Source organism: Oncorhynchus mykiss, chromosome 6 (genome assembly GCF_057628025.1).
Source record: "Oncorhynchus mykiss isolate SJ-2025 chromosome 6, ASM5762802v1, whole genome shotgun sequence".
Lineage (NCBI taxonomy): Eukaryota > Metazoa > Chordata > Actinopteri > Salmoniformes > Salmonidae > Oncorhynchus > Oncorhynchus mykiss.
Window position 1 is genome coordinate 21,702,797 of NC_143027.1, and position 12,215 is coordinate 21,715,011.

At 40.9% G+C, this 12,215-nt stretch overlaps 2 protein-coding genes across 3 annotated transcripts; one reads left to right on the plus strand and one right to left on the minus strand.

Annotated features, from left to right (window-relative positions):
* Positions 1-2,391: 2,391 nt before the first annotated feature.
* p2ry2 (P2Y purinoceptor 2) lies at positions 2,392-7,058 on the minus strand. Of its 2 annotated transcripts, XR_016496472.1 has the most exons (4): positions 6,921-7,058; positions 5,057-6,289; positions 4,232-4,322; positions 2,392-3,768 (listed from the first exon to the last, which is right to left on the minus strand). XR_016496472.1 is itself a non-coding variant. In NM_001165145.2 (2 exon segments), a coding segment is annotated over 1 exon segment (1,041 nt). In that variant the 5' UTR covers positions 3,722-3,768; positions 4,232-4,313; the 3' UTR covers positions 2,397-2,680.
* Positions 7,059-8,892: 1,834 nt separating this feature from the next.
* On the plus strand, positions 8,893-10,383 carry LOC110525013 (uncharacterized). The gene is made up of 4 exons (XM_021604974.3): positions 8,893-9,121; positions 9,210-9,438; positions 9,577-9,688; positions 9,809-10,383. Exons 1-4 carry the CDS (start codon positions 9,083-9,085, stop codon positions 10,236-10,238), a joined length of 810 nt encoding a protein of 269 aa, XP_021460649.2. The 5' UTR covers positions 8,893-9,082; the 3' UTR covers positions 10,239-10,383.
* Positions 10,384-12,215: the final 1,832 nt, after the last annotated feature.

Below are 12,215 nucleotides of genomic sequence, written 5' to 3' on the forward strand. Positions count from 1 at the left end.
CACACACACTATACAATACATTTATTAAACATGAGAATGAGTGTGAGTTTTTCTCACTACTCAGCTCGTGGGAAGTGACAAAGAGCTCTTATAGGACCAGGGCACAAATAATAATATTATAATAATAATCACAAATTTTGTTCTTTATTTAACCAACTTACATATAAAACCTTATTTGTTAATCGAAAATTGTGAATAACTCACCACAGGTTACTGAGAAGGGTGTGCTTGAAAGGATGCACCATAACTATGCAATGCTGGTATTGGAGAGAGTCTCAGTCTTAAATCATTTGCCAAGAATCCACTCTCACATAGGTAAGTGGTTGCAAAGGGCATCAGTGTCTTAACAGCGTGATTCGCCAAGGCAGGATACTCTGAGCGCAGCCCAAACCAGAAATCTGGCAGTGGCTTCTGATTAAATTAAATTTTCACAGAACAGCTTGTTGCAATTTCAATGAGGCTCTCTTGTTCAAATATCGGTAAGTGGACTGGAGGCAGGGTATGAAAGGGATATTGAATCCAGTTGTTGTGTCATCCGTTTCGGGAAAGTACCTGCATAATTGCGCACCCAACTCACTCAGGTGTTTCGCTATATAACATTTGACATTGTCCATAAGCTTGAGTTTATTTACACACAAAAAACATACAATGATGGTAAGACCTGTGTGTTGTCCTTGTTAATGCAGACAGAGAAGAGCTACAACTTCTTAATCATAGCCTCAATTTTGTTCCGCTCATTGAATATAGTTGCGGAGAGTCCCTATAATCCTAGATTCAGATCATTCAGGTGAGAAAAAACATCACCCAGATAGGCCAGTCGTGTGAGAAACTCATCATCATGCAAGCGGTCAGACAAGTGAAAATGATGATCAGTGAAGAAAACTTTAAGGTTGTCTCTCAATTCAAAAAAATGTGTCATTACTTTGCACCATGATAACCAGCGCTCTTCTTCTGTATGTTGCAAAAGCGTTAAATTGTCGCTGCCCATATCATTGCATAATGCAGAAAATACACAAGAGTTCAGGGGCCTTGCTTTAACAAAGTTAACCATTTTTACTGTAATGTCCAAAATGTCTTTCAAGCTGTCAAACATTCCCTTGGCAGCAAGAGGCTCTCGGTGGATGCTGCAGTGTACCTAAGTGGAGTCGGGAGAAACTGCTTGCACACTTGTTACCACTCCACTATGTCTCCCTGTCATGGCTTTTGCGCCATCAGTACAGATACCAACATGAGCAGCAGCTATGTTTGGCTACATAGTGGAATTCCTGCAAAAGAGTAACGGTTAATGTGATTGGATGTGAATTATTTGATTAGGCTACCTGTATTTGACATTATGTTGTTATTTCGCTGAACACTAGATGGTTTAATTTTATTTTTGGCAGGGAAACGAGGCTACTCAGGCGAGAGAAAAACCTCACCTAAATATATGGCCCCATTGGAAAATATAAATGCGCGTACCCCTTGTGAAAATGATTTTTTTTATTAAACATTTAAGAAGAAAGAAATTATAAGATAGTTTGACAACCGTGTTTGTAAGCTTTTAAATGATATCAATCTCAACTGTTTATCTTTTCCAGCGATGAAGACATTGATGTCTCAAGGCACTGTGGAGTTTGCAAAAAGGGTCAACTTTGAGCACTTTTATCTCTTGAATGTTTTGGCATTCAAGTCCAAAAAGTCCCTTTCTGAGCACTTCTACAATGGTCAAATACACTACATATACAAAAGTATGAGGACACCCTTTCAAATGAGTGGGTTCGGCCATTTCAGCCACACCTGTTGCTGACAAGTGTATAAAATCGAGCACACAGCCATGCAATCTCCATAGACAAACATTGGCAGTAGAATGGCCTTTCTGAAGAGCTCAGTGACTTTCAAAGTGGAACATTAAAAGATGCCACCTTTCCAACAAGTTTGTTTGTTAAACGTCTGCCTTGCTAGAGCTGCCACAGTCATCTGTAAATGCTGTTATTGTGAAGTGGAAACGTCTAGGAGCAACAACGGCTCAGCCGCGAAGTGGTAAGCCACAGAAGCTCACAGAACAGGACCGCTGCGTGCTGAAGCGTGTAGGGTATATAAAACCTCTGTCCTAGTTTGAAACACTCACTACCAAGTTCCAAACTGCCTCTGGAAGCAACGTCAGCACAATAACTGTTTGTCAGGAGCTTCATGAAAGGGGTTTCCATGGCCAAGCAGCCACACACAAGCCTAAGATCGCCATGCGCAATGCCAAGCATGGAGCAGTGGAAATGCGTTCTCTGGAGTGATGAATCACTTCTCCATCTGGCAGTCCAACAGATGAATCTGGGTTTGGCAGATGTCAGCAGAACGCTACCTGCCCCAATGCATAGTGCCAACTGTAAAGTTAGGTGGAGGAATAATGGTCTGGGCTGTTTACATTTTCTTTTAATCCAGATTTTGAACATTATTATTTTCTCAAATAAAAGCAAAAGGTCAAAGAAACAATAATTACATTACAAAATATGATAACAATTCATACACAAGGAAAATAAAAAACAATTTAGTTTAACAGTTAAAAAGTTGACCCAATATGACCCCAATCCAGATAATTATCAATGAGACATGAATATGAAACAGAGAAAGCAGCATACTGTAGATAGAACGTGATATATTCAATAATATTGCAGTGTAATTGATAACCTCTCTGTCTCCGACTCACTCAAAGCTCTGTTGTACTTCTTTGAGTGTTCATCCGACCCACACTGAAGGATCCACCCTGAAATGCCTTTCTAAACGTCTGGGACCCAAAACAATACAACAGAGGATCCAGACAACTATTGACACCTGCCAGGATGAATGACACATAATATGCCGTATCCAAATGTCGAAGCATCGTACAAGCTTCACTGTATTTGTTTACCACTACCCCTATTGTCCGCACTAAATTGAGTGGTAGAAAGCAGAGCCCAAATATCACTAAGCAGATACCTATCATCCTCTGTGATTTGATCTTAACGGCAAGGCCCCTTGCTGAGTTGATATTGAGTTGAGACACTGAGTTTGCCAGGCGACGATAGCTTTCTGCAGCCACTGAGAAAGGCAGAAGGAATCCTAAGATGAATAAGAAGAAGTTAATGACAAAGTACACATCTGTCAGATCATGCTGATGGATGGTCAGACATTGGGTTTTATCTCCCTCCTTACTGGGTGGAAGAAAGTAAGTTAGGACAAGAGCTTCTACTAGAAGCAGCAACCAAACTCCACCACATAACTTCCTTACAAACCCATTTTGTTTCATACGGGAGCTTTTGTTGAATTTGACAACCACCACATAACGATGAATGCTGATGAGCATGAGGAACAGGATGCTGCCTAAGAAGTGTGCACTTAGAAGGACAATCTTGAATACACACAGTAATGGTCCAAATGTCCAGTTGCTGCCATTGGTTAAGTATACAGCCATCAGGGGAGTTGCAGGGGTGCCAAGGGCATCACTCAGGGCCAAGTTGAACTGCAGGGTGGTACCAGAGCTCCAATGTGGTATACGGAGGCAGAAGACCCACAGACTGAAGCTGTTGAGGAGGAAGCCAACCACAAAGACCAGGATTAGGATCACAGGGATGGAACCATGTTGGGATTCCACAGTACAGAGCTCAGTGTTACTGCTGTTGGCTGGGATGGTGGTTATGTCGGCATTTATGTTTGCTGGGATAGTGGTCAGGGACTGGAGGGACATGGAGGGTGACTCTGTGCTGGTCATCTTGAGAAGAAATCGATGTAGAGTGGAAGTTGATATTCTTAAAACACCTTTGAAGGAAACATTTATGAAGAGTAATATTTAGGATGGGAAAATGATTACCCCCAAAAATATATCAAAATGTTGTTTCTCATTTTCATGCATTTAAACAATTTTATTGTATCTTGCAACACTTCATAGACTGATGTCAAAGGATGCTATTGCATTGAACTTTTCCTGTGTTGCCACACTTTCTTGCACTGCCTCTCAACAATTATATCTCACAATGGTAAGATTGTCTAAGAATATCCAGTTCACAAACCCAGGTACAGATCTGGATTTAAACAAAAACATCTGAAATGTGAGTAAAGGTAGCCTAAAACGAAATATTTATGAACCATGATTTTAAGATCAAGACTGTAATTCTCCATTTATAACGGTATATTGTTAACAGTAAGCAAATATGTGCATCTCTCTACCATCTGCCTTTGTCAGAGACAACCTGCTATTATAAACCCGTAAGAGAGACCTTACCAAGCCTTGTAAAGCATTACACCAGTCACACTTGCTGCTCTCAGAATGGGACAGTGAGAGCACCTCTTCTCACAACACCTCTAGTGACTTCCTGCATGATGCGGGGAAAGTAATGACAATATTTTTTCGTCATCAGCAATGCAATCATCAAACCACAAAAAAAAGTGACTTTAAACAAAACCCTACAGTATAACTGACTAAAATGGACTTATTACAAATGAAGACTGTGGAAAAGATCTTCCTTTTAAAATGCATTCAATATACATTTGAATTTGTTTAAAACAGAGCATGTTTTGTTTTACAATTACAGTATGCCATATGACAGTATCTAATTATGTTATAACACATCAATAAAATAATACATTTATGATCACCCTCAGGTAACTTTCAAAATAAAGGAAACACCAACAGAAAGTGTCTTAATAGGGCGTTGGGCCACCACGGGCCGACAGAATAGCTTCAATGTGCCTTGTCATATATTCTACAAGTGTCTGGAACTCTATTGAAAGGATGCGACACTATTCTTCAACGGGAAATTTCATCATTTGCAGTTTGTTTGATGGTGGTGGAAAAATCTGTCTCAGGCTCTGCTCCAGAATCTCCCATAAGTGTTCAATTGGGTTGAGATCTGGTGTGTGACTGACTGACTGACTAGCCATTGTAGCCAAAATCATAGGCAACTGGGCATTTCTATACATGACGCTAAGCATGATGAGATGTTAATTACCTAATTAACTCAACAACCACATCTGTGTGGAAGCACCTGCTTTCAATATACTTTGTATCCCTCGTTTACTCAAGTGTTTCCTTCATTTTGGCACTTACCTGTACATTCTTCCTTCACAGGTCCCATGTCAATGTTAGATACTATTTATGTAAAAAAGAAAAAGGCACTGAGCAAACACAATAAGCCAATGTGATTATACTACTATGAGGTTCCTTATTCAAGATGTGTTCGAATGCTGGGTGTGGATGTCTTCTAAGTCAATGGAGGGAGAATCAATAGCAGTATCATAGATGATCTGGTCATTTGTGGCCGGGTCTTTTTTAAACTTGACATCAAATTTTCTGAGAGACCTATGAATAGCCTTGACAAAGTTGTGTGATCCAAAACAATAAAGCAATGGGTCCAGGCAGCAGTTTGCTCCAGCCAAAATCCAGGAGATATAGTATGCAGTCTCCACCTGCAGGAGAAGACTGCATTGTTCTGGAAAGTACTTCTTTAATATGACAGCCACAGTTCGTATCACGTTCAGAGGAGTGAAGCACAGTGCAAATATCACCAGACACATGGCCACCATTTTACGTGACTTGGCCTTTATATCACGGCCCTTGGACATGTTGATATTGATACGAGACATTGATCTTGCTAGCTGAACATAGCAGGTCACTGCCACTGAGAGAGGCAGCAGGAACCCAGGGATGAGCATAACGAAGTTGATGGCGAAGTAGACGTCAATGTATTTTTCCTGATGAATGCTGAGACATTGTGTGCGGTTTCCCATTGGACTTGTGTTCAATAAGAAGAAACAGGCAATTCCCTTAGCCAGCAAAACCAGCCAGACTCCAGCACACAGATTCTGAACAAACGCCTTTCGTTTCATACAGGAGCCCCTTTTAAACTGGACAACTACCACATATCGATGAATGCTGATGAGTGTAAGGAACAGGATACTGCCATAGAAGTGAATGCTCAGCAAGGCAATCTTCAGCTTGCACAGAAAAGCTCCAAAGGGCCAGTGGCTACCCATAACAAAGTATGTTGCCATTAATGGTGCAACTGGTGTGATAACAGTGTCACTGACAGCCAAATGAAACTGCAGGACAGTACCAGAGCTCCACTGTGGTATACGGCAGCAGAAGACCCACAGACTGAAACTGTTGAGGAAGAAACCAACCAGGACAACCAGGAGGAGGAAAACAGTGATGGACACGTGTTGGGGTTCCACTGTACAGGACTCAGAGAGACTTCTGTTGTCCAGAGGCAACACGGACGGAGACACTGTGCTGTTCATTTTAGGATGGAATGTATGGGGTATGCCGGCTATTAACATTCACCTTAAGAAAAAATAGAGCAAATTGCTTAGATTACTAGTCAGACCACAAAGAAACTGTGAAATGTTACATTTTGTAAAATAAATGATGCAGACATTGTGTGTTGCGTCCTTGTTAATTCTTATAAAGGTGGTGTTCAGTGTAGTCAGACAGTAGAACTGAAAACACATTAAACAGGATGTAAAACTTGAAGTGAGAACAGATCTCACCCCAAGTCAACTATCGCAGGGACATCACATCTGTCACAAAATAGCTTTTAATTCTAACAAAACAAATAGAACTCTCTGATTTAAAGTATAACCACATTTTAAAATGAACATTCAATCAATATATGCACAATATATGATTTAAAGCAACTTCAAGCTTACATACACTCCCCTCCATATAAAAAAAAAAAGTGTTTACATTTGGCTCTATACTCCAACATTTTGGATTCCACATTTTAGCCTCACTGTCCAAAAAAACAAGAGGGAAGTGTAACTGAACACAATTGTGAAAAGTTTATCAGAATCCAATTAGTTGCAGGTTAAAATATCTATCCACAATGACACATTTAAAGGAAAATACTGCATTATGGAGGAGCTTGTGATCCTGATGAAAGGTTATAACATCTACTTTTGAGTAGGCTACTTACTTAAGCTCGCGCTTGCAGTCCATCAGTGGGACAAGTCCTGAATGACAAACTAGTTATTACTTCCCCTGACTTCTATATGAGGATTTGGTCTGCTGTAGTCGCACACAACCATGATATGTAATATATACAGGCAGAAGCAGAATTGGTCTTTCTCACAACCACGTGTTGAAGCACAAATATGGGCTAGATCAAATTATTCTTCCTGTGTGGTTATAAGAGTCAAAACCCCCAACTTTATTATAGCCAGGATGTGAAACCACTTCACCGAATGCTTGAAATCTTACTGTAGCATTGGCAGTTGTCATTGTGTAAAACTTGGAACAGTTCTTGAGTAATGGATTTAAATATACAAACAGTTAACATTTTTTTATTAAATAAATGTTTAACAATTATTCTAACTTTGTATTTCCTATAAGTCCAATCATTTAGATTTGTTGTATTCTATTTTGAGTGAAATGCTAAGAATAGAATCAGTATTTCTACATTGTGAATTCCAAATTCTTTACTTTGTCCAGTTACCATAGCAATACCAAGGAACTTTAAATGAATAGGTGTCGCTATGGTAATTAGACAAAGAATTCACAAGAATGAAGCAATAATGATCATATTATTAAGATTTGAGACAATAAAAAAATACTACGTTTGTTCATTCTGTATAATCATGTAGCCTACCTGCTATAAAGACACATTTGTCATTTTTCTCACATTCAATGTTTTGACAGATAAAAATGTCCAGTTTGTGGAAACTCAAACAAACCACTCCACTGGCACCAGAAAAAAGCTCTGGAACGCCCCTAGATTTTGTGCAATGCATTGGTAAAGCACTGCTACAGCCCAGGTCAGTAGCCAGACACAACACAGCAAGACAGACTCCAAATCAAGTGAGAAGAAAACAGGTAGGGGAATCATGATGCCAGAGGCACTAATTTGCAAATCATCTGACATTTAACTGTTTCAAAACTATAGCCATGTCTCTTCCTCTTATATTATTTTGTTATGCAGATAAGATATACTATCAGAAGCAGGTCAGCATGCTTCAAGTCATCCTCAAAGCATGAGAACACATCAATGCTTTCCATTGATCCACGGTAGGCTAGCAAAACTGTACATTCTATTAGAGACTAACATTAATCACACCAGATGAAAAGATAATAATGCTAGAGATGTACATTTGAGAAGGCCTATGCAAGTCTGGCCAGACACATGATGTAGTGTGAGATTGAAACTGGAACTGATACTATCACCTTTCCAGTTGTAACACAGTTACATGAAGATGTGTGATGTCGGTTCTTTCCGATGCGTTCAGGGTTCTTTATGATGAGTTCTTAGTATCCCATTGTAACAGGTCGGGGACAGTCAATGTGGACAAGTGGAGTCAAAGAGAGCTGTCTGAATGGGACATCAACAGGATCAGCAGTGGTGGCGGCAGGATTTTTTCACTGGGGTAGCTATGGGGTAGCTTGTTCACTGCATAGGGGTGGATTACATGCACACATGCGATCACGTCCGTGAGGTGAGGGAGAACGATGTCGACCTCGATCACCAAATATCTTCGAATATACATATGTACTCAACATGTCATTGAAAATCATGTTAGGGTTTGCAAGAAACCAACGGTTAACTCCCAAACAACAGCCCTCCATGACTCCAATGCCAATTAGCTTGGGTTCAATATTTTACAGCTAGTAGCCTACTGTTATAGCTATCGGAAACAACACAGCTATCTGCAAATCAGTGCAACAATTTTGAAACAATAGGAATCGGGTCGTAAAACAGATCAATGGTCAGATACACACACATCCTGATTTAAACAAATTTAGCTAGCGATTTAAAAGATCTGACTCTGGATCAGGGGATAGCTACAGGCAAATTTGACATAGTTCAAAGACATATCAGTCAGATGGATTTTTCAACCACTCAAATTCAAGACATTCTGTCAGAGCCAATGAGGAGGCACGGTGTTATGTAGGCTGGACCCTGAGCAGTCAGAGCTCGTTTGTGAGAACAGGATTTTGAGAGACAGAAAAATGTAGACTCATTATATATATTGAAATTAAAACATTATTCATTTCTTTCTTGGGGGTGCTAGGCCTATTTTTGACGGCACTTCAGCACTGTCTTGCCCCGGCCCAAAGCCTCCACTGAGGATCAGGAATTCCCGAATGTCCAAGCCCTTTAGAATACCAAGCGCAGTATCACAGGTGAGTTGACTCTTGCTAACACAAACGCTTTCATGAGTATTGAGGGGAAAGAGGAAAGATAACATCTATGATGTGTCTCTTCCTTCAGAGTGTCAATGTCTCACGGGTAAACACTGCTAGGACCCAACACTTACATGATTTTAAGACCGACACACTGCAGGACAGCCGGAGTCAGCTCAGAGCTGATACCAGCCTAAAGAGCATTGATCTTAAGCAGTACAGGAAATCAGTCCATGTGAGGAATGGTGGTTTGAAGCCTTTGAAACCTGTTGGCCCACAGAGACCAAGTATATTCCAGTGTACTGGCATAACTTCAGGTAAAATCACATTGTTCGTTCTTTCATTTAAAACTGAGCCTTCTTCAGACTTTCTACTGTAACCATTGATAAAACATTTAGTTGTTCAAGACTGTTTCACCTTTTGTTATGTGATGATAAATCACATTTCCTCCTAAGACCCTATGAAGAATGTGCAAGAGAAATACCACCAGGGTGACAACACGGCTCCTGTGTTCAGGCGCTTCTATGAGGTGATGCTTGAGGAGCCACAGAGAAGACGTCAAGACAGGTAAAGGCAAGCACTGACATTTCCTTGACAACTCTGTCACAGTTTGTTTGGCTCGCAGGATTAGCTAACTGGTAATATTCCCTTTCCCTCAAACATGATATCATTGTTTCCCTCCTATAGATCTGCCCACACATCAGGAACGTTTGGAGGTCACATGGATGATGAACACCTAGAGACTGCAACATCAGATTACTGCCTGGAGGTCCGTAGCTGCTCCCCAGAAGCCCTGCAGCTTCAGCTAGAGGGCCTGTGTCTGCAGGGGGAGTGGGGCCAGCTGGGTGGGGGTAAGAGGTATAGCTCACTACCTACAAGTCACCCAGTAAAAGAGACTTTCTTCAAGAGTATGGTGTCAAATGACTCCCATAAGGACGCAGGGTGTGCGAGTGGCAGGAAAATAGAGGACACAAGTAAAGAGGACAGTTCGAAGGACACAGCAGACCCTTTCTTCATTAACAAGTGGGATCCAGGCCAGCTTAAAGTCACCTTCACACTTAAAGACTCAAATGAGCAGATGATAAAGAGTGTCCTCCAAAAGCCACCCTCTTCCTGAAACTCAGCAAGAATCGACTCCATATTCTTTACAGTGGTCACTTGACATCAGAGGTGGAAAAAGTACCCAATTGTCATACTTGAGTAAAAGTAAAGATACCGTAATCGAAAGTGACTTAAGTAAAAGTGAATTTCACCCAGTGAAATACTACTTGAGTAAAGGTTTAAAAGTATTGGTTTTAAATATACGTAAGTATCAAAAGTAAAAATGATTTCAAATTCCTTATATTAAGCCATACAGACAGCACCATTTTTTTTCATTTACGGACAGCCAGGGGCACACTCCAGACATCATTTATAAATTGACCATGTGTGTTTAGTGAGTCCGCCAGATCATAGACAGTAGAGATGACCAGGGGTGTTCTCTTGATAAAGAGCGTGAATTGGACCCTTTTCCTGTCCTGCTAAGCACTCAAAATGTAACGTGTACTGTTGGGTTTCAGGGAAAATGTATGGAGTAAAATGTACATCACTTTCTTTAGGAATGTAGTGAAGTAAAAGTTGTCAAAAATATAAATAGTAAAGTACAGAAAAAAATACTTCAGTAGTACTTAAAAGTTGTGTAAGTAACACTTTACACTGCTGCTCTACATTGTGAGGTCTGAGATTAAATTAAAAAAGGTCTGGCTGCTATAGTTTCAACATTCTGTATGTCTGATATTTTAACTCCTGTATGAGTCATTGCTGCCCTTGTCAACTTCCATTTTTTATACAATTTTTGGAATTCAAGAGACACTATACAGTCAAAAGTATATGGACACCTGCTTGTCAAACATCTCATTCCAAATTAATGGACATTAATATGGAATTGGTCCCCCCTTTGCCGCTATAACAGCCTCCACTCTTCTTTGAAGGCTTTCCACTAGATGTTGGAACATTGCTGCAGGGACTTGCTTCCATTCAGTCACAAGAGCATTAGTGAGGTCGGGCACTGATTGTCATGCTGGGGACTGAAATGTGACTGAAGGAACACAAACATAGGCACAGGCATACAAACACATGATAACATACGCACTATAAACACACGCACTATAAACACAAGTACACATTGATTTTGTGTTGTATATATATGTGGTAGTGGAGTATGGGCCTGAGGGCATAGTGTGTTGTGAATTCTGTAATGAAAGTATTGTAATGTTTTTAAAATTGTATAACTGCCTTCATTTTGCCAGACCCCAGGAAAAGTTGCTGCTGCCTTTGCAGCAGCTAATGGGGATCCATAATAAATACAAATGCTGAAACAGGAAAGGCCTTCCCAAAACTGTTGCCACAAAGCTGGAAGCACAGAATCGTCTAGAATGTCATTGTATGCTGTAGCGTTAAGATTTCCCAACACTAGAACTAAGGGGCCTAACCAGAACCAGCCCCTTGTTCCTCCACCACCAAACTTTACAGTTGGCACTATGCTTTCGTGCCTGTAGCGTTCTCCTTGCACCAGCCAAACCCAGATTTTTCCGTAGGACTGCAAGATCGTGAAGAGTGATTCATCACTCCAGAGAACACGATTCCACTGCTCCAGAGTCCAATGGCAGCGAGCTTTACACCACTCCAGCCAACGCTTGGCATTAAGCATGGTGATCTTAGGCTTGTGTGAGTCTGCTCGGCCATGGAAACCCATTTCATGAAGCTCCCGACGAACAGTTCTTGTGCTGACGTTGCTTCCAGAGGCAGTTTGGAACTCGGTAGTGAGTGTTGCAACAGAGGGCAGACGTTTTCTTACCGCTTCAGCACTCGGCGGTTCCGTTTCCTTGAACTTATGTGGCCTACCACGTCGCGTTTCCACTTCCACAATAACAGCACTTACAGTTGACCAGGGCAGCTCTAGCAGGGCAGAAATTTGATGAACTGACTTGTTGGAAATGTGGCATCCAATGACGGTGCCACACAAAGTCACTGAGCTCTTTAGTAAGGCCATTCTACTGCCAATGTTCGTCTAAGGAGATTGTAGGGGTGTCCACACACACGTCTACATATAGTA